The following is a 27,885-nucleotide window of genomic DNA, read 5'->3' on the forward strand; positions in this document are numbered from 1 at the left end:
TAAATGGGGTGCTTTTATTGATTTTTTTTTTTTTGTAAAATATTTCTACACTGTTGACATTTAATACTGTTTATACAGTACTATAATGCATCTTATGAAGGAAAATTATGAGTTTTGCAAAATGATATGAGCCACAACTTAAATCACCTGAAACAAACATAATGTTACTCATATATACTAAATAAATGCCAACTACAAAGTATCTTGCTTAGAAGGATGCACTTTTTATGTATAATGCGCTTTTTCTGTATCAGGGATAATGAACCTGGGCCAAAACATTCCTTATGGTGCATACCATAACAAATCTTGAATGGTCTTCTCACACCAAAAAGGGTTCCCCTATCATCTCAACTTTAAGAACCCTAAAATTAGGAATGTAATTAGCCCACTGATATTGTATATCTTTCCAGTTTTTGTTTGCACAACTAGAAAAACATGGTGTTACTGTTTTCTTGCTTTCCACAAAAAAAGAAAGCATCAAGCCAATGCATGTCCTATAAGGCTCAGAATGCTACACAGTTTTATCTCCCAAGCTCCTTGTAGAAAATAAGAATAATGTGTTTGTAAATCCAAAAATTACAGGTGTATATCTTTTCCATGTAAATATCTGTATCTAACATGAAAAACGAATGATCAAATGGAAAACTGATTGTGCAGTATGTTGTGTTTTATTTGTGGCATGTCTTAAACACAATATGTAATGGTTGCGCTGCCAATATTGTGATTCCAATCAATAAACTGTATGGGCTGTTTTCACAACATACAGTGTGTGCTTAAGTTGTGTATTTATAAAAAAAAGACATTACAGCTGCAAAAAGTGGACACGACCCTTGACCAAAGTGGCCTGTAACTAACTTTTCTCTCTTTTTTAAAAATCAGAGAACACAGGAACAGGAAATTGGTTAAATTATGCTTGACATTTAGCATTTTTATAAAACAGCTTTTATTAAAACAGCTTTTAACATAGCTTTTCTGTAAAACAAGTGAATCATTAAAATTAATGAATAAAACTAACTACAGAAACATCTAAAAAATACATCAAGTCTACCCTTCATTCTCAACAAAGCTTAGTGCAGTCTCTTCTTTTGACAGTCTTATGACAAATTCTCTCCCTCAGTTTCTCTCTCTGGATCTTGCAGCTGATGAATTTTAATATGAGAACTCTGAGGCAGGTGACTGTAAGAAAACAACATTTTTCATGAACTTTATATGAATTTTATTTATATTTGATATGTTCCATGTATTTTAGCATTACATAACACTGAGGTGCCTGTAGTTCTCTACCTTGTGGTCAGAGGTGTGATGAAGATGAACTGTCGCAGATGTTGACGCTCAGAAAGCTCAAGAAGTAGGTCCAGCGAGATCCGTCGGTTGTGCATATCCTGTACAGAAAGAAATGATCATAAAGTACAAAGCTATGAACAGCAATTCCTGGGCTCCAAGGACTAGTTTACAAGTATGCCCAAATGTTCAATTGCTGCCATGACAGCTCCAAAGTTTGGACACTCTACCATGATGCACTAAATACATCTTTGAAGTTTAGTTATGATCAGACAATGCTTTCTTGAGTAACTATGTTGTTTTACATAAACTACTACTTCACTACCTGTTGAATTTCGAGAAAGACACTGAATGGGTTTAACTCCAGATTCTCACACAAATATATGAAGATATGATTATACTGTTACTAGAGACTGTGTTCACCTTCATAGTGTCAAGAGCATCCATTAAAGCAGTAATCAGGGACGAGTGCGCATGTTGAGAAAAAAAATCTAAAAAGTAGCGGGGGGTCTGGGGGCCGCAGTTGATGGCACAACGGACTTCATGGACGAAGTCGTTGAAACTGAGCCTGTGGTGGTGATCACAGCAGTACCAGTCGCCAGTGGGTTGCCCGTGCCCGGCTCCCCGGGTGTAGTTGAACTTGAAGTATGTTTAAAAGCACTTGATATGGAGTAATTGCTCTTTAGCAAAAATGTTTTCTTACGGTGTTTCACTGATCCGGCATGACTCTGTAGAGCCTTTAATCCTCTTGATCCATAAAATATTACATCGTCACACACCGTACAAACAGCTTTACTGGAAACATCGAGTTTTTTCACGAATTCACCAATGGTTACCGACACCGATCCATGCTTGCCATCTACCGGGGCTAGCGTAACTTTATTATCCAACCAGTCCCATCTGAACTTATTCTTCACACTCGCATCTATTTCACGCACCTTAGCTTCATCTCGCTTTTCAATCGTATTCAGCATTTTGATGTTTAAACACATTATGAACACAATAACTATCTAAATGAACAACACAAGCAAATTTGGAAGTCACAGTGAAAAAGCGGGAAAGTTTTCACTATGATGAATGTTGGTTGGCTGTTATATCCTTAATGTCAATGTTTTGACCAATCATAAAGCAGATAACATAAGTTTTACTTCACATACAAGCTGTCGTTAAACGAGATTGTGTGGGAATCAAAATGGAAGCATTCGAATAGAAATGTAAACACTGGTCTACATCTATCGACTGATAAGTTCAGTCTCAGTCACCAGGATAAATGAACCCCCCCCCAATAAATAAAAAAATTCTCAGTGGATTTGCAGTAATATAAAAAATAGCATTTTTGAGTCCAAAAAAGCGGAATTCCGCCAAAAAGCGGAAAAATCTCATCCCTGAGTAATGTGTTGCATCTCAGGATAAGCACCTTGTGATAATTCAGGCACTAATTTTGTAGGGATTACCGAAAACACTTAGGACTAGTTAGCAAAATATTGTTCACATAATGTTTTTACTTGGGGTGCCAAATTACCCAAAAGGCTACATGAATTTATCCAAGGAAGTACAAGGAGAAAAAAAGCTGGTTATAGTTCTTACAGTACAGCATCCATGAACCAAAAAGTAAACCAGAGTCACCATTCAGTCAGTCAGCTAATTTTGTTTGCCAGAGTAGTACAGTAGGTGAGATTACCTGACCACCAAAATGACCTCCTGTATGACCTGTATGACCTCCTGTTTGGTCTGCATAATTCATTTTAGTGGGAGGAAATGGTATGAAGAAAAGAGAAAGGGCATTTGTACTTTGTGCCCGGACCCATAAAACATGCATACAATCAAATCAATCAACAACAGCATTAAAACAAGCATGAACATGCATATAGATCACTTTAAAGTACAATAAACAAAATTTGACTCACCATGTACACATCAAACTCATCCAAGCATCTAAGGGGGGATTCTGTGATCTCCCACAGGGACAGAATAAAGCAAACTGTGGAGAAGGAGCGCTCACCACCAGACAAAGAGCGCATGTCATTTACAGTGTCATTCTCCCGTCCTGGTGGTTTCACCTTTAGCAGGCACAAGTCAAATAAAAAGATAACATCTGGTCACACATAGCATGATATATTAGCAACCTGCCTATGAGAATCCTACTGATTTCTACAGCAGCGTTAAGCAATCAGCTTCCCACTGTTCATAAGAGAACTCATTTTTAAGACAACTAAAATGTGTATTACAGCTAAAGCATATACATTTAGTATCTACATTTGTCTATGGTAATCATATTTAAACATCCTTATACTGACACCAGTCTTGACAATTCATGTTGTACAGGAGTTATTAGATTCCTGTCCTAGAGGATCACAGCACTGCAGTGTTCTCCTAATTAGCAAACCCTCAACCGAACTAGAAGACCTTTGACTAGTGCACTTTGGCATGGGAGAGTGCTGTGCAGACACATTGTCATGGCCCCTCATGACATTATTATATGAGGGCTGCATTTTGCACATATAGTTTTGATGCTTTTCTTTAATATGGGTGTGGCAGCAGGGGCGTGGTTGAGCATCAGCTGTGGATGGAGAGAAGGCAAGTTGAGCCAGGTAACGCGTGATGATTCTTACCTGTGTGTTATTACAGCTCATCTATTTATGTGTTTATTGTCCTTTCAGTGAGGCTGTGTGAGCCAGAACCAACACAAACAACACACTCGCCTTGAACGTGAACATAGCAAGCTATGAGCAGCTTAGAGTTTTTGGTTTAGTTTATTTTTATTCACTATACGTGGAGAAAAAGTGCTTGCAGGGGAAAGACAGAAAAGTTAAAAAAAAAAAAAAATCCCACAAGGCTCTCTTAAGTCACCTTGGGAAAAGTTAGAAAGAATGGAGCTTCAGTTCAGAACTCAGTGGTTACATATTAAAAATAAAGCAGAACATACTGAAATGGAAAGAGTTTCATTGTTGTGATCAAACATCATGGACCCGCAGCAGTGCAGCTTGATGAGGAAATTGTTGAAGTATAACTTGCATCTCACCGAGAGGGATCTATCAGAATAGCACACCAGAGACATTTTGTACATTTTACATATACTGAGTGGTTGAACTTGACAAATTATTGCATGCATGCATGACAAACACTTTTTAGGATCTGAAATGCCTATATTATTTAATGTGAACTATAAACATACTCTCCCACATTTAAATATTACCATAAAATACCAAACATAATACAAATGGCCCCAATAATACAGTAAAGCTCACACTACCTTCTCAGTGTTTTGTATCGAGCCTGCCTGTCAGTCATGATGTTGTCCAGACGATCAATAAATTTCTTCAGATCTCTCAGCTGACTGGATTTGTTTTTATAATTACCATGAGCCTCGACATACTCCCTGGTGAGTAATAAAAGCCAGATCACAGACTTTATTTCTATTAATGATTTTTTTTTAAATCCATCAAATAGTAAAACATTATAAATGTGGATACCTGACCACTTGCTCCTGATTGCCATAGGTGCTCTCTTGTAAGCTGATCTTCTGCCGAAGACGTGTGATCTCTGTGTCGATACTCTTGGCGCTCCGATCTGTCCGCTGTGGATCAGGACAGATTTCTTTGGCTTTTGCTTCAATATCCTAATGAGAAAAGGTGAGAAAAAGTGATATAGTGAAGTACATTTGTCTTTTGGCTGGTTGCCCAGGAACAAGTTTTTCACAACATAATGATAATGCCGTCCGTGTTAGCCACAAAGAGAAAGTGTTAGATCTTACAACTATCCTTTATCGCTGGCACATCCATCCCAAGCAAATCTGACAATTTTAGAACTCTGTAAAATCTCAACAGCAAATATTCAAACATTTCCTCCCCCCATAATTTATCGTCTCGTCTTCTTCCGCTTATCCGGGACCGGGTCGCGGAGGCAGCAGTCTAAGCATGGAAGCCCAAACTTCCCTTTCCCCAGACACCTCGGCCAGCTCCTCGGGAAGAACACCGAGGCGTTCCCAGGCCAGCCGAGAGACATAGTCCCTCCAGCGTGTCCTGGGTCTTCCCCGGGGCCTCCTCCCGGGGGGACATGCCTGGAACACCTCCCCAGGGAGGCGTCCAGGAGGCATCCGAAAAAGATGCCCGAGCCACCTCAGCTGATTCCTCTCGATGTGGAGGAGCAGCGGCTCTACTCCGAGCTCCTCCCGAGTGACTGTGCTTCTCACCCCATCTCTAAGGGAGCGCCCAGCCACCCTGCAAAGGAAACTCATTTCGGCCGCTTGTATCCGCGATCTTGTTCTTTCTGTCATTACCCAAAGCTCATGACCATAGGTGAGAGTCGGAACGTAGGTCGACCGGTAAATTGAGAGCTTCGTCTTTTGGCTCAGCTCCTTCTTCACCACGACAGACCGGTAAAGCGACCGCATCACTGCGGAGGCTGCACCGATCCTCCTGTCGATCTCATGCTCCATCCTTCCCTCACTCGTGAACAAGATCCCGAGATACTTAAACTCCTCCACTTGAGGCAGGACTTCTCCACCAACCTGGAGAGGGCAAGCCACCCTTTTCCGGTCGAGAACCATAGCCTCGGACTTGGAGGTGCTGATTCTCATCCCAGTCGCTTCACACTCGACTGCAAACCGCCCCAGTGCATGCTGAAGGTCCTGGTTTGAAGAAGCCAACAGGACAACATCATCCACAAAAAGCAGAGATAAAATCCTGTGGTACCCAAACAGGATTCCTTCCGGCCCCTGGCTGCACCTAGAAATTCTGTCCATAAAAATTATGAACAGAACCGGTGACAAAGGGCAGCCCTGCCGGAGTCCAACATGCACTGGGAACAGGTCTGACTTACTGCCGGCAATGCGAACCAGACTCCTGCTCCGTTCGTACAGGGACCGGACAGCCCTTAGCAAAGAGCCCCGAACCCCATACTCCCAAAGCACCCCCCACAGAATACCACGGGGGACACTCAGGGCGGATCTCATCCCCCCCCCCCCCCGGTGCCTTGGCACCGAGGAGCTTGCAAACCACCTCAGTGACTTCGGCTTGGGTAATGGACGAGTCCACCTCTGAGTCATCAGCCTCAGTCTCCTCAGTGGAAGACATGATGGTGGGATTGAGGAGATCCTCAAAGTATTCCTTCCACCGCCCGACAATGTCCCCAGTCGAGGTCAACAGCTTCCCACCCGCACCGTAAACAGTATTGGCAGAGTACTGCTTCCCCCTCCTGAGGCGCCGGACGGTTTGCCAGAATTTCTTCGAGGCCGACCGATAGTCCTTCTCCATGGCCTCCCCAAACTCCTCCCAGTTCCGAGTTTTTGCCTCCGCAACTGCCCGAGCTGCAGCACGCCTGGCCTGCCGATACCCGTCAACTGCCTCAGGAGTCCCGGAGGTCAACATGGCCCGAGAGGACTCCTTCTTCAGCTTGACGGCATCCCTTACTTCCGGTGTCCACCACCGGGTTCAGGGATTGCCGCCACGACAGGCACCGGAGACCTTGCGGCCACAGCTCCGAACAGCTGCGTCCACAATGGAGGTAGAGAACATGGTCCACTCAGACTCAATGTCCCCCGCCTCCCTCGGAAGCTGGGAAAAGCTCTCCTGGAGGTGGGAGTTAAAGACCTCCCCAACAGAGTGCTCGGCCAGACATTCCCAGCAGACCCTCACCATACGTTTGGGCCTGCCAGGTCTGTCCAGCTTCCTCCTCTGCCAGCGGATCCAACTCACCACCAGGTGGTGATCAGTTGACAGCTCAGCCCCTCTCTTCACCCGAGTGTCCAAAACATAGGGCCGGAGATCAGATGAAACGACTACAAAGTCGATCATCGACCTCCGACCTAAGGTGTCCTGGTGCCACGTGCACTTATGGACACCCCTATGCTCGAACATGGTGTTCGTTATGGACAAACCGTGACTAGCACAGAAGTCCAATAACAAAACACCACTCGGGTTCAGATCGGGGAGGCCGTTCCTCCCAACCACGCCCCTCCAGGTGTCACTGCCATCGCCCACGTGAGCATTGAAGTCCCCCAGTAGCACAATGGAGTCCCCAGTCTGAGCACCCCTCAGTACCTCTCCCAGGGACTCCAAGAAGGCCGGATACTCTATACTGCTATTTGGCCCGTAGGCACAAACAGCAGCAAGAGCCCTCTCCCCAATCCGAAGGCGCAGAGAGGCGACCCTCTCGTTCACTGGGGTAAACTCCAACACATGGCGGCTGAGCTGGGGAGCTATAAGTAAGCCCACACCAGCCCGCCGCCGCTCACCACGGGCGACTCCAGAGAAGTGGAAAGTCCAGCCCCTCTTGAGGAGCTGGGTTCCAGAGCCCAAGCTGTGCATGGAGGTGAGCCCGACTATCTCTAGCCGGTACCTCTCAACCTCCCGCACAAGCTCAGGCTCTTTCCCCCCCAGCGAAGTGACATTCCATGTCCCAACAGCCAGCCGCTGTGTCCGGGGATCAGGTCGTCGAGGCCCCTGCCTTCGACTGCCACCCAATCCACACTACACCAATCCCCTACTGCTACCTCTGTGGGTGGTGAACCCACAGGAGCCCCATAATTTATACTTTTCCATAATTTGTGTTGATAAATTTACTCTCAACAAATGTAAATCTGGATTGTATGGGAAATGGTCACAAATTATTCCATTTTTGCATGACAGGAAATCATGGAGGAGCCAAGGTTAGCACTGGAACGCTATCAATAACCAGTACAGTTATCCTCAATTAGTTACAATTTCCACATGGATCCCAATAAATCACCACTAAGGAATATGTTTACAACCCCAAATCAGAAAAAAGTTGGGATGGTAGAGAAAATACAAATAAAAAAAATAAATAAATAATAAATTTTAAAAAAGCAGTGATTTCTAAATTTACTTTGACTTGTATTTCAGACAGTATTGTCGACAGTATGAACCCAAGATATTTCATGTTTTGTCTGGTCGACTTCATTTCATCCATTCCTGCATTTCAGGCCTGCAACACATTTCTAAAAAAAGTTGGGGTGGGGACAATTTAGGGCTACTAATGAGGTAAAACAACTAAATAACGATGTGATTTGAACAGATGATGTCAACAGGTGATCGTAATCATGATTTGATTCAAAATCAGTATAGAAGAAAGACCTAGTCTCTGAGGAGTAAAGATGGGTTGAGGATCTCCCGCAAATATGTGAGAAAATTAAATTATTGAAATGTTCCTCAAAGAAAGATAAGAAGGTGTGGCAGCGGGGGCATGGCCAAGCAGCAGTCTGTGAATGGAGGGCGGGGTCGGGGAAGATAAGTGGCTAAGTCATTCCACCTGCTGTCAATTAATGTGTGTGTTTGTTACAGGGAGGGAGCATAAAAGGGGAGAGAGAGAGAGAGAGAGAGAGCAGAGAAAAGGGGCTCTCTCCCTGACCACAACGCATGTGAGTGAAAAGCTCAATAAAAAGTGTTTGTGTAAACATCAACTCTCGCCTGCCGTGCTTTCTGTGCTCCACCCACATCAGGAACTGTTACAGTGGTGCCAAAACCTGGGAGCACAGAAGGGGAACTGTCCCATGGAGTCCTCCCCATTCAAAGAGCTCATCCTTGCTCTCGCTACCGCCCAGCAGAACCAGCATCAAGCGCTGATCACCCTCCGAAAGGAACAGGAGCAATGCTTCGAAACCTTGATGCTGGCCCAGCAGGAAGATCGCCAGGCGTTCCAGCACCTGCTCGCATCAGCAGGGGTGTCAGCCACCGCTGCCTGCACCCTCATGAAAATGGGACTGCAGGATGATCCAGAAGCGTTCCTCGCCCTCTTCAAGCAAGCAGCCGAGGCGTGGGGGTGGCCGCTGGAGCGGCGCGCCTCTTCCCGCTCCTGACTGGCAAGGCGCAGCTCACAGCGCAACAGCTCCCTGTGGACAGCCGACTGGTGTATGCTGACCTGAGGAAAGCCATCCTGCAGCGGCTTGGCCGCTCCCTGGAGCAACATCGCCAGCACTTCCGGACACTGGCATTGGAGGACGTTGGCCAGCCGTTTGCATTCGGCCAGCAACTCCGGGACGCCTGCCAGCGGTGGCTGAGGGCGGAAGACCACGACGCCGACAAGATCATCGATCTGGTGGCACTGGAACAGTTTATCTCTCGTCTTCCGGAAGGAACGGTGGAATGGGTCCAGTGTCATTGCACGGTGTCGCTGGAACGAGCCATCGAGCTGGCGGAGGACCATCTGGAGGTGGCTCCAACAGCAGCCAGACGAGGTGTCTCCCCTCACTTCTCTTCTCTCTCTTCTCCCCCTCCCCACCCCGTTCCCCTGCCACGGAGGCAGTAGCTGGCTCCTCCCCAGCCGACCCGTCGCACCCATGGTGTCCTCCCATCTCCCTCTTCCGTGTCTGTGTTGTCTCCCCCTTAGGTAAGTGACACCCATAACACCAGTGCAGAGGGAAAGCCTGGGCCGGTGTGCTGGCATGGTGGGGAATCGGAGCATCTCCAGAGTCAAAGCTCCGCAAGGGAGGTGGGAGCTGTAATCCGGATCCCCGATGCACCAGAAACCGCCCCCGATCAGGCCGGAACGTATCGCATACCAGTACGTGTTCAAGGGGATACATATGACGCTTTGGTGGATTCCGGTTGTAATCAGACCTCAATTCACAAACTCCTGGTGCAAGGTGAGGCACTGGGGAGAGCACAAGCGGTGAAAGTGTTGTGTGTGCACAGGGATGCTCACAATTATCCCTTAGTGTCTGTCCGTATTCTATTCCGGGGCCAAATGCATAGAGTAAAGGCAGCGGTTAGTCCTTGTCTCACCCACTCGTTAATTTTGGGTACTGATTGGCCAGGGTTTAAAAAACTGATGGAATATCTAACACGTAGTGGGTCCAGCACTAGTAGGTCACGGGAAGATCCCGGTGTGGCACTGACTGGAGAAGCTGTCACAGAGCCGTCTCTGTCAACACCGTGTCAGAGCAAGGAGCAGCCCACTCCTTCTCCCTCTCAGGGATTCCCTTGGGGATTTCCCGTTAGAGCAGTCGCGAGACGAGACTCTGCGGCATGCGTTTGACCAAGTGAGAGTAATCGATGGTCAAACTCTTCAGCCAAACGCGGCACCGACCTTCCCCTATTTTTCTATGATTAAAGATAGATTGTACCAAGTGACGCAGGACACTCAAACTAACGAACGAATAACCCAGTTGTTAATCCCAAAGAGCCATAGGGAACTCGTGTTCCATGCGGCTCATTTTAATCCCATGGCTGAACACTTAGGGCAAGATAAACACTAGCCCAAATAATGGCCCGGTTCTATTGGTCAGGGATTCGCGGGGATGTCTGTCGGTGGTGTGCGGCGTGCCGTGAATGCCAATTAGTAAATCCTGCGGCCACTCCAAAAGTGCCACTGCGCCCTCTTCCTCTAATTGAGACCCCATTTGAGTGAATTGGGATGGATCTCGTCGGGCCATTAGATCGGTCAGCACGGGGATATCGCTTTATTTTAGTTCTGGTGGACTATGCAACGCGATATCCGGAAGTAGGTGCCTCTCCGCAATATCTCAGCACGCAGTATTGCGGAAGCGCTCTTCCGCTTTATTTCCTGGGTCAGGATTACGAAAGAAATCCTGACAGACCAAGGCACCTCGTTTGTCATGCACCCTGTGAGAACTGTACGGGTTACTGGAGATTGTCTATCCGCACCAGTGTCTATCACCCACAAACGGATGGCTTAGTAGAGCAATTTAACCAAACACTCAAGAACATAATCCAGAAATTCGTAAGTGAAGATGCGTGTAATTGGGATAAGTGGCTCAAGCCCCTGTTATTTGCAGTACGAGAGGTCCCACAAGCCTCCACGGGGTTTTCTCCCTTTGAATTATTATATGGGCATAAGCCATGTGGCATTCTGGACATGCTACGGGAAAATTGGGAGGAGGGACCTTCACCTAGTAAAAACGAAATCCAGTATGTTCTTGACCTGCACGCAAAACTCCACACCCTCATGCACCTAACCCAGGAGAATTTGCGGCAGGCACAAGAAAAATCAAAGCCGGCTGTATGACAGGGGCACGCGCCTTAGAGAGTTCACGCCGGGAGACAAAGTGTTCGTATTATTGCCCATGTCAAGTTCTAAATTAGTCGCCAAGTGGCAAGGGCCCTTCGAGGTCACACGGCGAGTCAGGGACATCGACTATGAGGTGAGATGAATGGATAGGGGCGGGGCACTGCAAATCTACCACCTCAACCTTTTAAAACGCTGGAATGAGGGGGTCCCTGTGGCGTTGGTAGTCCCGGAGAAGGCAGAGCTGGGGCCAGAGGTGAGAAAGATAACATCTCTGACCACTCCGGTCCCTTGTGGAGACCACCACTCACCAGCCCAACTCATGGAGGTAGCCAAGTTGCAAAATGAATTTTCCGACATGTTCTCGTCCCTTCCTGGTCGTACCCACCTCATAGAGCACCACATCGAAACGCCCCCGGGGGTGGTAGTGCATAGCTGCCTTTACCGCTTGCCCGAACACAAGAAAAAGGTGGTTCGGGACGAACTCAAGGCCATGCTCAAAATGGGCATAATCGAGGAGTCCCACAGTGACTGGAGCAGCCCAGTGGTCCTGGTTCCCAAGACCGACAGGTCGGTCCGGTTCTGTGTGGACTATAGAAAGGTTAACGCGGTGTCTAAATTTGATGCATACCCAATGCCTTGCATTGATGAGTTGCTTGATCGGTTAGGTGCTGCTCACTTTTTTTTGACACTGGATCTAACAAAGGGATATTGGCAGATCCTCTTGACTCCTCTATCCCAAGAGAAAACGGCCTTTTCCACACCGTTTGGTTTACACCAATTTGTCGTCACGCTCCCTTTTGGGTTGTTTGGGGCGCCCGCTACGTTCCAGCTGCTTATGGACAGGGTCCTCCGCCCTCACGCTGCCTATCTAGACGACATAATCTACAGTTATGATTGGCCGCGGCACTTGGAACACCTGAGGGCTGTTCTAAAGTCACTGAGGCGAGCAGGCCTCACAGCTAACCCGAAAAAGTGTGTGATTGGGTGGGTGGAAGTACAGTATCTGGGGTTCCACTTGGGCCATGGGCAGGCGTGTCCCCAAATTAACAAGACTGCAGTGATTGCGGCCTGCCCGAGGCCCAAGACCAAAAAGGAGGTGAGACGATTCTTGGGGCTAGCTGGCTATTATCGTAGGTTTCTACCTAATTATTCGGACATGACCAGCCTGCTAACTGATCTCACTAAAAAGGGGGCTCCAGATCCAGTCCAGTGGATGGAGCAGTGCCAACAGGCCTTCTCTGAGGTAAAAGCTGCATTGTGTGGGGGGCCACTTTTATACTCCCCTGACTTCTCTCTCCCCTTTATTTTGCAGACTGATGCATCAGACAGAGGGCTGGGGGCCGTTTTGTCCCAGGAGGTGGAGGGCGAGGAGCGCTCCGTGCTGTACATCAGCCGGAGACTGTCAATGCGTGAAAGCAAGTACAGCACAATCGAGAAGGAGTGTCTTGCCATCAAGTGGGCGGTCCTCGATACTACCTGCTGGGGCGCCCTTTCGCTCTCTGTTTGGACCACACACCCCTCCAGTGGCTCCAATGCGCGAATCACCCGTTGGTATCTTGCCCTCCAGCCATTTAAGTTCGAGGTGATCCACAGGCCGGGGGCACAGATGGTGGTGGCGGACTAGCTGTCCTGTCGGGGGGGTGTCAGCTTCAGGCTGGGCAGCTCCCCGGCCCGAGTTGGGCAGTGGGGGTATGTGGCAGCAGGGGCGTGGTCAAGCAGCAGTCTGTGAATGGGAGGGTTTTGGGGAAGGTAAGTGGCTGTCATTCCACCTGCTGTCAATTAGTGTGTGTGTGTTAGTTAGAGGGAGGGAGCATAAAAGGAAGGAAGGAGGGAGGGATGGGATGGATGGGAGGGAGGGAGGGAGGGAGGGAGAGCGCAGAGAAAAGGGGCTCTCTCCCCGCCCACAACGCATGCAAGTGAGTGAAAAGCTCAATAAAGTGTTTGTGTAAACATCAAATCTCGCCTGCCGCGCTTCTGTGCTCCACCCACATAAGGAACTGTTACAGAAGGGATTTGGATACATCAGCCTCTATGATGTATTTTATTATTATTATTATTATTATGCGATTCAGGGAATCTGTAGGAATTTCGGTGTGTAAAGGGCAAGGGCACAAGTCTAAGCTGAACACCTGTGATCTCTGATCCCTCAGATGCACGGCATCAAGAACAGTCATTCATCTATAGCTGACAGACTTGACTTGCAAGTTGTCCTTTATGACTCCTGACTTGACCGAGACTCATCAATTGTAACTTGTGAACAAGTGGCCTGATTACTGAAACACAGTGTGTGAAATTTACATAAAAAATAGGTTTTATTTGCGCATGTTTATCCATTTATTTATTTATTTTGGACTACAGCCTCCCCTTCACCCAACTCCCTTCTTAATGAAGCTCAGACACACTCATTAGTGGATAGGATTCTCTCACACAGTTCCCTGCAGATTTGATAATTATTTAAATTGATTTTATGAATTACAATGTAGTATTCTTCACCTAGAGGGGGAAAAAAAAACACCACATGAGAGGCTTAATTACAATTACAATTACAGACTACAGTAATCAAGGGACAAACTGAAAACAGGTGAAAGTAAATCAATACACACTAGGGAGACTACCAATGACAAGGCATGAACCAAAACAAAATGCACATGGCGACGTAAACACATGGAAGTAGGCGCCATAGTGCTGTGCACCAAGAGCCGTATGCAACACACTGCGAGAAGGAAAAATGTGACGCACTCCTAAATCTTAGCTATTGATGTTTAGGATAATTAATTATTTTAATCTTTCTAAAGGGGTTCTATTTAGAAAACATGCTGAAATGAAAGCTCTTTTATAGGGTTCCACATTGTCCCTCTGGACAAAATCCTAAAGGCTCAAACTGAAGAGTCCTTAAATCAGGTTTCTACAAACACATCATTAGATTTAAAAAAAAAAGTGCTTGTCAATACCTCTTTTTCATTTTCTTTGCAAGCGAGGTTCTCTCTTATGGTTTTTATATTGTCCTGATGTGTCTTGAGCTTCCCTTCCAGGACCTTGAGGTCCTGTTCAAGTTTATTGCGGTCAGACTCAGCTTTTGCTTGCTCCTCCTGATCACACAAGCACAAGAAACTTACAGTTGATTGTCATGAGCTGACTTAGAAGTTTTGCCATAATTTAGTTATTCACACCAACCTTCAATTGCTCCGTTTCATCCGAGAGTTGCTCCTTTTTATTTTTCACATCTTTGTATTTCCGATCAAGGTCTGCAATTGCCTTATTATGCTTTTCCAGTTCACTTTTCGCTTCTTTTACATTTTTTCTCTCTAGCTCAATTTTCTGCTTATTTTCTTGACTCTCTTCTTCCTTTAGACATTGACCATAAGAAAACATTAGAAATTTTAGTCAACGAGTTCTGGTTTAGGCAAGTCAACATTATTGCATATAGTATACATACCAGTGAACTGACGTCTTCAGTCTGCATCTCCTCACCATTCTCAAGCTCAATTATTGATGCTTTAACTCTGTTCATATTTTCCTGTGCATGAACACAACACAGAATGCATGTTAAAACAAACAAACAAACAAACAAAAACAACTGGTGTACTGCAATCCCCACACAATAGCCATTCAAGAAGAAACACTGGGGAAATGGTGACTTAAACAAATTAGAGAAATGAAGAATCACTGTGGCAAAACCTGAACAAAGCTGTATATATAAACACAAAGGATTTTGAAAGGTTGAATATTTGTCAGTAATATCTTATTTGCTACTTGGCCACAGGTTTCCAGAGCTTTCCACATATCAATCTACTAAAAGTTCTCCTGAAAACTAATATTTCCTCAAACAGTAAGCAATAAAGTTTAGTTTTAGAGTATGTACAAATTGAGAATGGAGCAAGGAACTTGATCACTGTACCTGATTTTTTTTGCATGCTATTTTGGCACTACGCAGCTTCTCCTCCATTGACTGAATGTCCTGCCTCACTGAGCTTAAGTGAAGTTTAAACCTGCTGAGCTGTGCCTGATGATTTTCCACCTCTGACTGCACCAGACTGCACATTTTGCAAAGAAAGTGGAAACAACATATTCAATTGCACCTATACACAGATATCTTAATTGCGATATACCAAAAAGAAAACATGAATTGCACATTTTATATAGAATTTCAAAATCAGAGCAAGCAACAAATGTCATGTATTATCTTTGCTCGAGTATGCACTGAAAAAATATCACGTTTTAAACTGATAAAGGAAATTTTATCAAGAAGTAACAAATGTGCTCACAAGTTGTTTAGCAAAAGTAACTAAAATAATGGCAGATTTTGGAAGCTAAAAACAACAACTTAATTACCGTATTTCTACCCAAAAGACTAAAGATCATCTTACAGGTAGAAGAATTTTACTTACCGAATTTCTGCCTCTGGATCCCCACCGAGGTATTTAACCAAGACTTCTTGGTCAGGGGTGTAATAGCGATTGGTATAAACCTGATCGCCATCAGCAGTGAAGGCCTCACGACAATTTCGAGGAGGCTTCTGCATTTGCATGACTCTCCGGGCAACAGCACTCTCCTACAATTAACAGTTTACAAACAATCTCAGATTTAACATGTACCATTTTTAAATCTTAAAAGTTCAATTATTCTACTAATGAACACCACAGACTAAATTAATATTAAATTAATATATTATATAATTTTATTATAAACTATACAACGAAATATTTATAACATTAACCCAGATGTGAGGCCCACTGACAAACTATTAATCTACTTACTTTGATTATAAGAATACATTCGATGTTCCGCATGTCTATCAAACAATTAGTGATGACAGGATTGTCAATAATGAGTGTGTCCAAAACTGATGGAAACTCTGGGTGATGTACACCTCTAATGACATCAAAAATGAGAAAATTTTTGAAAGATACCAGTTAGCAATTACATTTTCAGACAACAACATGACAGAACAATTTGTTTGTGTTGCAGTCCTCATCAGCTGACAACCAAGCACTTATAACTACCACCCACTAGTGCTGCGTGCTGTATTTGTGGTGAAAAATGTTTATTCTGCATTTGCACTATGAAATGTAATCCTGGACTTATACAAGAAGAAATCTGAGCAGGGTGTCAGTTTGACGACTTATTTTGACATATGTAACTGTAGTGGACAATACAGTATCAAATTGTCCCTACACACAATGGACTGAGGACTGAATCTTTGCAATTTTACATTGATGAATGTTGTTCTTAAATGGTTACACTATTTGCACAAGCAGTCTTTCACAGAGTGGTGAACCTCTCTCCATCTTTACTCCTGACTGACTCAGCGTCTCTGGGATGTTCTTTTTATACCCAATCATGTTATTGACCTGCTGCCAATTGACCAAATTAGGATTTTAGCATTACACAACTTTCCCAGTCTTTTGTTGCAACATCCCCACTTTTTTTTTTATGTGTTGCTAGCATCAAATTCAAAATTAGCATATATTTTCCAAAAAACAATAACATTTCTTAGTTTCAGCATTTGATGACACATTATCTTTATACCATATTCAATAAAATATAGGGTTTCCATGATTTGCAAATCATCACATTCGGTTTTTATTTATAGTTTACACAGCATCCGAACTGTTTTAGAAATGGGGTTATCACTGGAAATTAGTTATAACTGCCAGTTTCGCATGCTAAAGCTCTCATCGCATTCAGAGTAAAATGTCTACTAAGGTCTTTTTAGTTTAGAATTTTAATATGACCTTTTTTTAAAAATGACCTTCCCCCCCTTATTAAAAACCCCCAAACATGTTTCACAAACTCTTTTTTTTTTTCTACATTCTTCATGGTAATCAAAACATAGACAAGAAGTGAAATAGTTACCGGTTTTGAACGTTGTAAACATGGTCTGTGAAAGAGCACACCACAATCTGGGGTCTACTGCCTTTAGGAAAATGTGGAGACATCAACTCCTGTAGGACCTTTTCATCCTTGTAATTGTCACAGCAAAACGTTTTCATGAAACTCCGTATGCAACTTTCCACAGCCACAGCTAAACTGGGATCTTTAAGTCTGATACACGCCCCTAGGAAAGAAAGAAAAAAGGCGAGAAAATTATTTTGAGAATTTCCATTTGGTTTAAAAGAAAAAGGACTTCTTCAAAGACAAATATACTTATATCCTCAAGAATGGACAGCATCAAAGTTTGAGTATGCTTGTTTTAATGCAGGGGAAAAAATTTAAATGTACAAATGTTTAATTTATGAAACAAAAGGTCCATCAAATCAATGTTAAAGAAATCTTAGAGAATCCCATGACATCTGTCCAGAGTCTTAACAGACAGAGTTCTGACTCAAATCCCCTTGTAACCATTTCAGTGAAAATTACAGGACTTCCAAGATCATTGACAAAATAAAAAATGTATAGCAATTAATTTTTCATTTAAAATACAAATTTAAGCAACGGTACTTCAACTTTTCTGATACTGTACCTCAGAAATATGAAAATCATGATTTTTCAGATTATGAAGGAAAAACAGAGAGAGAGAGAGAGAGAGAGAGAGAGAGAGAAAACCCTCAGCTATACACAATTCTATGACCTGTTTTACATAAAGTTATCACCTATTGGTCCCACGGGTTTCTTAATGAACCGTCCTTGAGTATGTGCTTTGTCTATCGACTCCATTAGTTCTGGCATACGATCACCAAATCGTCTCAGTCTGTTGGATCTACTGGCTGTGAGTTGGTTCTTTTTCTTTACTTTGGACTCCAGAGAGACCTGGATGTTTTTTTCTTCCATGCTAAAGCAGAAGAAAGAAAAGCAAGATAATTTTTTTCCCCTTTCTGTACATATTATACGGTACACGTCATTACATTCTACACTTATTAATCATCATCATTCTAAATGCAAACAATAAAGCCATCATTACGCCTATTTATCTGTATTTACTCTTCATGCCAGTTGACATGCAACAAACTGCTGGGTTTATTAAAATGTTTTACTTCAAATTAAATTGTGCTATGGGGTCAGTTTTACCTTAACTTGTCACATTCTTCCCTTCCTTTGAAAAGGGCCTGCTGTTTCTCCATGATTTCTTGATTAAAGGCTGTAGACTCAGTGTTAAGTTTTTCTAGCTGGTTCTTCAAAGCACATATTTTCTTCATCCGCTGTATCTGCTCTGCCTCATGATTCCTTCCATTACTGCCAAAAACAATGGAAAATGCTCGTTCACAAATGACAAAGATGGATGACAAGATTGGCATTTAGCACGCTGTATTATAGGTATCTATATATCAAGGGTAAGTGACCTTAAAGAACCAACCTTGACCATGTGATATGTTAAAGTGTTAGTTCATAACATTCTCATGCAGAGTGCCAACAGTACTGGAAGGCACTGAATGTTAACGCATTTTATCACTGTGTACCGTCCTAACCCAATGTAACTCACCTATCATTTATTCTATTAATTCTCTCCCGGAGAAGGCATTGCTCTTTTTCTAATTGTTTTAGTTTGTTCGCGGCACGAAAGTATACCACCTAAAAAAAAAAAAAAAACCAGGACCATAAAAATCAAATACTAGTCATGCATAAGGATCATGGCTAGACAATGTGTCAACTAGAAAATATGGATGGTTCAAGAAATAAAGCCAGGAGAGTATCTTACTTCCTGGTTCTTCTGATCTTTACATTTGAGCTTTGCCTCTTCTTTCAGTTTTCGACATTCTTCTGCTAAGCATTCATCCTCGTCTTTCACTTTTTCAAGCTTCTGTAGGATATCCTGCAATTTCTTTTCAGTAACAGCAACTTTGCCCTAGATAACGAAGCACAGCCCTTTCAAATTATAGGAAATGCCATATATTCAGCATATGTTAGCTTTGCAGAGTGCACACACAATGAAATACCCTCAATTCAAGCATGAATTATGTTCTTTCTATTTAAATAAATCCCTTATAAATACACAGTGTTCAGGTCAAGAATGCAGCAGTGACAGCTGTTCATAACATACTCGAAATAACTGCAGCTTATGTTCATAACGTTCATCATTCTGTTCTTTATCAATTTGTTCCCTCAGCTGCTGTACTTCTCTCTCCTTTTCTCCCACCTGGTCAAATAAAAAATGTTTAATATATGTTATATTGTTCAAAATGTATCAAGCAACAAGGAGAGAAAACATACCAGAGCCCACGCCATCTTTTTCTTTAAATCTTCCAGAGTCTGCCTCATTTTTTCAAGTGTTGACAGACTTTCGTACTTTTCTTTCTTTTGTAAAAACAACTGTTTGAGATCTCGCAGACACTAAACAAATGTATAAAAACAGGTATTAATCAATTTATAATAATATAGCATGAATTGTCTTAGAAAGCACTAATTACCTCCTCCTGCCTTTCCACCTGGTCCCGTGTCAGAGCTTTGGTCTGCTTGATGTGAATGTAGTCTCGCTTCATCTGTTCCAGCAGAGTGGCCTTCATGAAAAACTTTAAAAACGAGAGACAATAACTCTTTAAAAAAAATAAATAAATAAAATTAAAAAAAGTCTCAGGTTGGTGTTTCAAAAAGCCTGATTGTAAAGTACACCAGATAACTTCAGTAAACTGTGTAAGTTTAAACATAGTACTTTAAATTGCAAATGTGGCATAAAACATCAAATTGTTCTTAGGACTTTGCTTTAATTATTTATGATGAGTAGATAAGAGATCTTTTGCTAAACTATTACCTTGTACTTATCTGCTTCACTTTTTGAATGGAGGAATTGTTTACTCATTTCCTGGTTTAAGATTGAAACTGGATTGTCAACCTGTAATAAGTAATACGATAATCTGAAACACCAATATGGCAAAAGTGGAATAAACAAATTTAAAAAAAAAGATAAAAAAAAACTTCTTTGCAGAAAGAAATCAACAGCTACCTGTATATTGAAATGGTCCAATATTGCTGTTAATTCTTCCTTCTTAGTGGAGACGATAGACCCTGAAGACAGAGAAATACTTTTGCTAAAGGGGGGGGGGGGGGGGGGCATATTAGTCAGCAATTTATTATTATTATTATTATTACCAGATTTGTTCTTGATTTTGCATGTCCTGCAACCATCGCTAGTGATCTTTTGCTCAACGGAGATGCAATCACCATATACATCGCCTTTATAAGCATCGCTTCCTCGGTTTCTCAATTTTACTGTAACTTCTGCAGAGCTGGATATGAAAGGATAGAAAAGCTTAACATAAAACAGATCTTCCAATGCTGATTTAAAGGGAGAGCTCACCCTTCCCAGAATCCAATGCATTGTTTACAGTGGTGCTTGAAAGTTTGTGAACCCTTTAGAATCTTCTATATTTCTGCATAAATATGACCTAAAACATCAGATTTTCGCACCAGTCCTAAAAGTAGATAAAGAGAGTCCAGTTAAACAAATGAGACAAAAATATTATACTTGATCATTTATTTATTGAGGAAAATGATCCAATATTACATATCCGTGAGTGGCAAAAGTATGTGAACCTCTAAGATTAGCAGTTAATTTGAAGGTGAAATTAGAGTCAGGTGTTTTCAATCAATGGGATGACAGGTGTGAGTGGGAACCCTGTTTTATTGAAAGAACAGGGATCCATCAAGTCTGAGCTTCACAACACATTTGTGGAAATGTATCATGACATGAACAAAGGAGATTTCTGAGGACCTCAGAAAAAGCATTGTTGGTGCTCATCAGGCTGGAAAAGGTTACAAAACCATCTCTAAAGAGTTTGAACTCCACCAATCCACAGTCAGACAGATTGTGTACAAACGGAGGAAATTCAAGACCATTGTTACCATCCCCAGGAGTGGTCAACCAACAAAGATCACTCCAAGAGCAAAGCATGTAATAGTCGGCGAGGTCACAAAGGACCCCAAGGTAACTTCTAAGCAACTGAAGGCCTCCTTCACTTTGGCTAATGTTAATGAGTCCACCATCAGGAGAACACTGAACAACAATGGTGTGCATGGCAGGGTTGCAAGGAGAAAGCCACTACTCTCCAAAAAGAACATTGCTGCTTGTCTGCAGTTTGCTAAAGATCACGTGGACAAGCCAGAAGGCTACTGGAAAAATGTTTTGTGGATGGATGAGACCAAAATAAAGCTTTTTGGTTTAAATGAGAAGCGTTATGTTTGGAGAAAGGAAAACACTGGATTCCAGCATAAGAACCTTATCCCATCTGTGAAACATGGTGGTGGTAGGATCACAGTTTGGGCCCATTTTGCTGCATCTGGGCCAGGACAGCTTGCCATCATTGATGGAATAATGAATTCTGAATTATACCAGCAAATTCTAAAGGAAAATGTCAGGACATCTGTCCATGACCTGAATCTCAAGAGAAGGCGGGTCATGTAGCAAGACAACGACCCTAAGCACACAAGTCATTCTACCAAAGAATGGTTAAAGAAGAATAAAGTTAATGTTTTGGAATGGCCAAGTCAAAGTCCTGACCTTAATCCAATCGAAATGTTGTGGAAGGACCTGAAGCGAGCAGTTCATGTGAGGAAACCCACCAACATCCCAGAGTTGAAGCTGTTCTATACAGAGGAATGGGCAAAAATTCCTCCAAGCCGGTGTGCAGGACTGATCAAGTTACCGGAAACATTTAGTTGCAGTTACTGCTGCACAAGGGGCTCACACCAGATACTGAAAGCAAGGGTTCACATACATTTGCCACTCACAGATATGTAATATTGGATCATTTTCCTCAATAAATAAATGACCAAGTATAATATTTTTGTCTCATTTGTTTGACTGGGTTCTCTTTATCTACTTTTAGGACTTGTGTGAAAATCTGATATTTTAGGTCGTATTTATGCAGAAATATAGAAAATTCTGAAGGGTTCACAAACTTTCAAGCACCACCGTATGTTTACATACATGCATGAATATAGTGATGCGACCGAAACCCATCTCAAACTTTTTTCTTCATCCATGTGTCATAAGTTCTTTCCTTCATGTCCCCCCATGAAGAGGCCAGTTCTGTTGGTCAAAATAATTTAAAATATAACCGTCTTCAATTTCATGGTATAATTTATGATCTTTAGCCCAGGATGTTGCTGCATTGTATGCGCATCGTTGTGGAATATTGATGGGATCGAAAATGTTGATTTGCCACTTCGTGCAGAGGCTTCTGGGAAGGATGAGCCAACCTCTAAGACCCATATCTTAAAAAAAGAAAGAAAAGAAAAGAGAGACCAACCTTTCTCCATATTTTACAAAACTTTTCAAAGAGGCTCCTCTATTGGTTGTTGTTGCTTTACCACCCAGGCCAACAATGAGAGCAGTAAGGATAGCACTCTTCCCACCTAAAAGTAACAGCAAATAATATCAAATACCATTGTCAGCATAAATGGTAGATATGTTTACGAGTGGTGTTTTTTTCCACCACTCTTGAACATACACTATATGGCCAGAAGTGTGTGGGCACCTGACCATCACAACCAGATATACTTGCTGAACATCCTGTGGTTGTACAGATATGCCAATTCAGCCATGAGAGCATTAGTGAGGTTGGGCACTCTTGTTAGACAAGATGATGTGGCATGCGATCTGTGTTCATCCAAAAGATGTTCAGTAGGGTTGAAGTCAGGGCTTTGTGAAGGTTAGTAAAGTTCTTCCACCCCAACCTTGGCAAGCCATGTCTTTATGGACCTCACTTTGTGCAGAGAGGCACCGTCATGCTAGAACATGTTTGTGCTAGGCCCGTTCATTCCAGTGAATGGAAATTATCAAGCTAAGTCATTCGAAGACATCGTAGAGAATTGTGTGCTTCCAACTTTAGAACAACAGTTTGGGGAAGACCCACATAAAGAAGTGATGGCCAGTTGTCTACATATCTTTGGCTATACAGTGAATCTACCCAGAAGTTTGCTCAGCTTCAGAAATGCTTATACTGGGAGCATTCTGTAGTGCCAGGATCAGAATATATAATATTTTAGTCTTTCACGATGGTCACCATGACAGAGTAGGCAATCATAGTGCCATAAATTATTGCCTTGTCTTGTTTGGAAGACTGACAACACTACAAATTTGACCCTAACCAATCATCGTTCACATCCTTGTATGTTATCAGGGAGGTTGGTCAAGAAATTCAATCATGGCAACAGAAGGAAGGCCAAGGAAAACATTGTAGCTGTCAAACTAGGAGACATGCTAGAATTTCTGTCAGGGTGTCTTGGGGAGTCCCAGATGCCACATTGCCGTTCTTTGATAATGTAGCACCTCAAGGCCCGTTTGTCATTCATGTTCAGGCCCGAAGCTGATAATTTGTCAGCCACAACAAAACTGTCAAAATCAGGCTGAAGTTATGTAGTCTGATCCTGGCATAAAACATCTTCACTTACATTCTTTAAAGTATAATGAATGATCTTGCCCCTAAAGTGTATTCTACCCCTTTGCCAACTAAAAATGTATGAGAGTATGCTATTCATCTTTTAATTCAGCTTGATGTTGGTGTAACATAATAGTGTAAATGATTCTGATCATCCTTACTTCCATTATTTCCAACGATAAAATTAACATTTGATCCAAACTGAAAAGGGCCAAGGAAGTGATGACTCATGAAGTTCTTCAAAGTGATGCTCTCAATAACACCAATATCCCCAGCACTCTGAAACAAAAACAAAGTTAAAAGTCAGTCCAATGAAAAGTATACAGTGGCATGCAAAAGTTTGGGCACCCTTACTGAAAATGTCTGCTACTGTGAATAGTTAAGTGAGCAGAAGATGAACTGATCACCAAAAGGCATAAAGGTAAAGACAACATTTCTTTTCAGAGTTTTCTACAAGATTTGTGTATTATTTTTGTTTTGTACAATTGGAGAGTGAAAAAAGAAAAGGAACACCATGTGAAAGTTTGGGCACCCCAATACCGGTACATGCGAGTTCTCAGGTAACTTTTACCAAGGTTCCAGACCTTAATTAGCTTATTGAGCTGTGGCTTGTTCAAATTCTTCGTTAGGAAAGGTCAGATGATGCAGATTTCAAAGCTGTATAAATTCTCCGACTCCTCAAATTTGTCCCTAAAATCAACAGCCATGGGCTCCTCTAAGCAACTCCCTCACATTCTGAATAATAAAATAATTGATGCTCACAAAGCAGGAGAAGGCTACAAGAACATAGCAAAGTGTTTTCAGGTAGCTGTTTCCTCAGACTGTAATGTTATTAAGAAATGGCAGTTAAACAGTGGAGATCAAGGTGAGGTCTGGAAGATGAAGAAAACTTTCTGAAAGAACTGCTCGTTGGATTGCTAGAAAGGCAAATAAAAACCCCTGTTTGACTGCAAAAGACCTTCAGAAAGATTTAGCAGACCCTGGAGTGGTGGTGCACTGTTCTATTATGCAGCGACACCTGAACAAATATGACCTGCATGGGATAGTCATCAGAAGAAAACCTTTCCTGCGTCCTAGCCACAAAACTGAGTGTCTGAAGTTTGCAAATGAACATCTAAATAAGCCTGATGCATTTTGGAAACAAGTCCTGTGGACTGATGAAATCAAAATAGAACTTTTTGGCCACAATGTGCAAAGGTATGTTTGGAGAAAAAAGGGTGCCAAATTCCAGGAAAAGAACACCTCTCCAACTCTGAAGCATGGGTGTGGATCGATCATGCTTTGGGGTTGTGTTGCAGCCAGTGGCACAGGGCACATTTCATTGGTTGAGGGAAGCATGGATTTGAATAAATACCAGCAAATTCTGGAAGCAAACATCACACCATCTGTAAAAAAAGTTGAAGTTAAAAAGAGGATGGGTCCTACAATAAGACGATGATACAAAAAACACCTCAAAATCTACAATGGAGTACCTCAAGAGGCACAAGCTGAAGGTTTTGCCCTGGCCCTCACAGTCCCCTGACCTAAACATCATTGAAAATCTGTGGATAGATCTCAAAAGAGCAGTGCATGCAAGACAGCCCAGGAAACTTATAGAACTGGAAGCCTTTTGCAAGGACGAATGTGTGAAAATCCCCTAGGTAAGAACTGAGAGATGATTAGCTGGCTACAAAAAGTGTTTACAAGCTGTGATACTTGCCAAAGGGGGTGTTACTAGGTACTAACCATGCAGGGTGCCCAAACTTTTGCTTCAGGCCCTTTTCCTTTTTTTGTCATTTAGAAAATGTAAAAGGGCGGCATGGTGGTGTAGTGGTTAGCACTGTCGCCTCACAGCAAGAAGGTCCGGGTTCGAGCCCCGTGGCCAACGAGGGCCTTTCTGTGTGGAGTTTGCATGTTCTCCCCGTGTCCACGTGGGTTTCCTCCGGGTCCCGGTTTCTCCCACAGTCCAAAGACATGCAGGTTAGGTTAACTGGTGACTCTAAATTGACCGTAGGTGTGAATGTGAGTGTGAATGGTTCTGTGTCTATGTGTCAGCCCTGTGATGACCTGGCAACTTGTCCAGGGTGTACCCCGCCTTTCGCCCGTAGTCAGCTGGGATAGGCTCCAGCTTGCCTGCGACCCTGTAGAACAGGATAAAGTGGCTAGAGATGATGAGATGAGAAAATGTAAAAGATAAAGATAAAAAATTGCTTTTGCTTAAAATATAAAGGGAATGAGTCATTTTTAACTTTATGCCTTTTGGAGATCATTTCATCTTCAACTTGCTTAACTGTTCACGGTAACAGCAATTTTGACCAGGGGTGCCCAAACTTTTGCATACCACTGTAAGTCTATCAATCTATGAAAGTAATGACTCAGCTGACAGACCGAGGTAGAGAAATAGTGTTCCTGATGAAAGCCTGTTTCATCCTCTATGTCCTCATCCTCTTGGCCATGAGTCATGCCATCTATCCTGCGGGTTTTCGCAGGTTTTTCAGCATGCTGAAAATTGGTCTTCCTTTTATTCATTGTAGAAACCAGCTGGGGGAAAAAAAAGCATAGTAACTCGTGAGTAATGCTGGGGAACAGTATGTATGTTCTTTGTATGAGATTCAGCTGAACTCTCAGCGATAACTACTGGGTTGTTTTACAATCAGGGTACAAAGTTTGTGTCACAGGGGTCCAAAATTCAAATTGATTCAAACTGGTTCTTGTACCAGTTTTTAAGTGAAGGACAAGTTAAAGAACAGATTTCAGGTAATTTTTTGATATATGTGTATGGTAGTTTTGTGTAATCTGCTATAAGATAAAGAAGATTAAGTGTAGCTTTAAGCAGGGCTGGGAGAAACAAATGAAGTGATTCTCGGAGAGAACATTTTTTTGACAATTCAGAATCCACTACTTCCATAGTGCTTTTAAATATAAGGCTGTAAGCTTTGTGTTAGTTGTTTCTAATATTTATATCCCAATATCTTGACCACATTTTGGGATGAAAATAATCATTTTAGATATTTTATATTGGAAAATTAGCTGTCTCGGAGAGGACATTTTTTTTGACACAATTACATACTAATTTGATCAGAAATTAACGTGTCTGAAAACTTACTGGCATTCAACATTAAAACTTAACTATGTTTCCAATGATATGGAGCCAGATATTTGTTTTATGGTATAAAGAATGATTTAAGCGCATCCCTTTTGGAGCTACCTGTGGTCAAAAAAGCACTTTTTCTAAATGACACGAGTAATTTTGCTAAATATGACATATATTGCCATACATTCACCAAAAATAACGTTATCACCAATTTTTTTTTTGCATGGTAAATAGAGCTATCACAGGGCTACAATAAACAACCAAGTTTATTTAGTTAAGCCTTTTGATATTGAAGATAATAAGTGTTAAATGTGATTTTTAGCTTGCGTACCCTGATTGTAAAACAACCCTACTGTAAGTGACAGGTCAAAACATGATCTGAACTTGAAAATAACTGGTTAAATATTCTCGTTCAGCTAAACACAGGTTATTCGTCTTCATCCTCTTAGCTCCTTATGGAGCATAAGGCGAGGTACAGATCTTAAACATAGGCTATTATCCCCACACATATTCAACTGAAATCACATAAAAGGTAAAGCAAACAAAAACTTCTTCAAAAAAATTGTGTGCGCCAAAAAGCGTCAGGACCGTCATGGCTGAAAGTGAAACAATCTCGCTACACTGACTTCATTTCCGCCGAGAGTGAAACCTTTCATGCTAAAAAGCATCGATTAATATCATATCTATTTTAAAATCATATTCAGTTTCGTAAAATATTTAATCTGACTTACTCCACTCCCCTGCTTCTAGCAGCAATGTTTCTCCCACTACTTTGCCGCTTCCGGTTTAGAACCGGTAGTGTACAGTGGGCGTGGCTAAGGCAGTAAGCATTAACGCCACCAGCCCATTTCCTGAGTGTGCTCAGTAGGCTGCTATGCGTTTTTCAGAACACAGACTTTCCCTTTCTCCTGTCTACACGCGTACATTAGTTGTAGCAAAATGACGCCTTCTGAAGCAACGAAGCTTTCCTCTGAAATTAATCGGGAAAAGATTCATTACTCAAGCTTTTGAACACAGTGAGCGCTAGTGACATCTGGTGGTCAAAACGACACAGTGCAGCTTTTAATGGATGCTGCAGAGGGGTTTTGGGATCCATCATTCCAACGTCTTGACATTTTTATTTTTAATAATAACTCACCTGGGAACATTAAGTAATGTCTGTATTATTTAATAAAGAAAAATCGCTAATCACTGTAACTAATTAATACAGTCACATAATGTCCTTTCCTA

The 27,885-nt window shown here is 42.5% G+C and overlaps 1 protein-coding gene across 2 annotated transcripts; it reads right to left on the minus strand.

Moving 5' to 3' along the window:
• Positions 1 to 649: 649 nt before the first annotated feature.
• smc6 (structural maintenance of chromosomes 6) lies at positions 650 to 27,459 on the minus strand. 2 transcript variants are annotated; one of them, XM_060934488.1, is made up of 27 exons: positions 27,387 to 27,459; positions 25,950 to 26,102; positions 23,744 to 23,861; positions 22,452 to 22,557; positions 20,293 to 20,429; positions 20,147 to 20,208; positions 19,955 to 20,035; positions 19,614 to 19,715; positions 19,417 to 19,536; positions 19,247 to 19,342; positions 18,905 to 19,051; positions 18,689 to 18,777; positions 18,277 to 18,441; positions 17,862 to 18,040; positions 17,125 to 17,326; positions 16,026 to 16,140; positions 15,657 to 15,820; positions 15,167 to 15,302; positions 14,705 to 14,785; positions 14,443 to 14,613; positions 14,220 to 14,357; positions 4,755 to 4,900; positions 4,535 to 4,660; positions 4,208 to 4,313; positions 3,189 to 3,341; positions 1,285 to 1,382; positions 650 to 1,176 (listed from the first exon to the last, which is right to left on the minus strand). In XM_060934488.1, exons 2-27 carry the CDS (start codon positions 26,088 to 26,090, stop codon positions 1,095 to 1,097), a joined length of 3,261 nt encoding a protein of 1,086 aa, XP_060790471.1. In that variant the 5' UTR covers positions 26,091 to 26,102; positions 27,387 to 27,459; the 3' UTR covers positions 650 to 1,094. The 2 variants fall into 2 exon arrangements, with proteins under 2 accessions (XP_060790471.1, XP_060790472.1); XM_060934489.1 differs by lacking the exon at positions 19,247 to 19,342.
• Positions 27,460 to 27,885: the final 426 nt, after the last annotated feature.

This window comes from Neoarius graeffei, chromosome 11 (genome assembly GCF_027579695.1).
Source record: "Neoarius graeffei isolate fNeoGra1 chromosome 11, fNeoGra1.pri, whole genome shotgun sequence".
NCBI classification, from domain to species: Eukaryota; Metazoa; Chordata; class Actinopteri; order Siluriformes; family Ariidae; genus Neoarius; species Neoarius graeffei.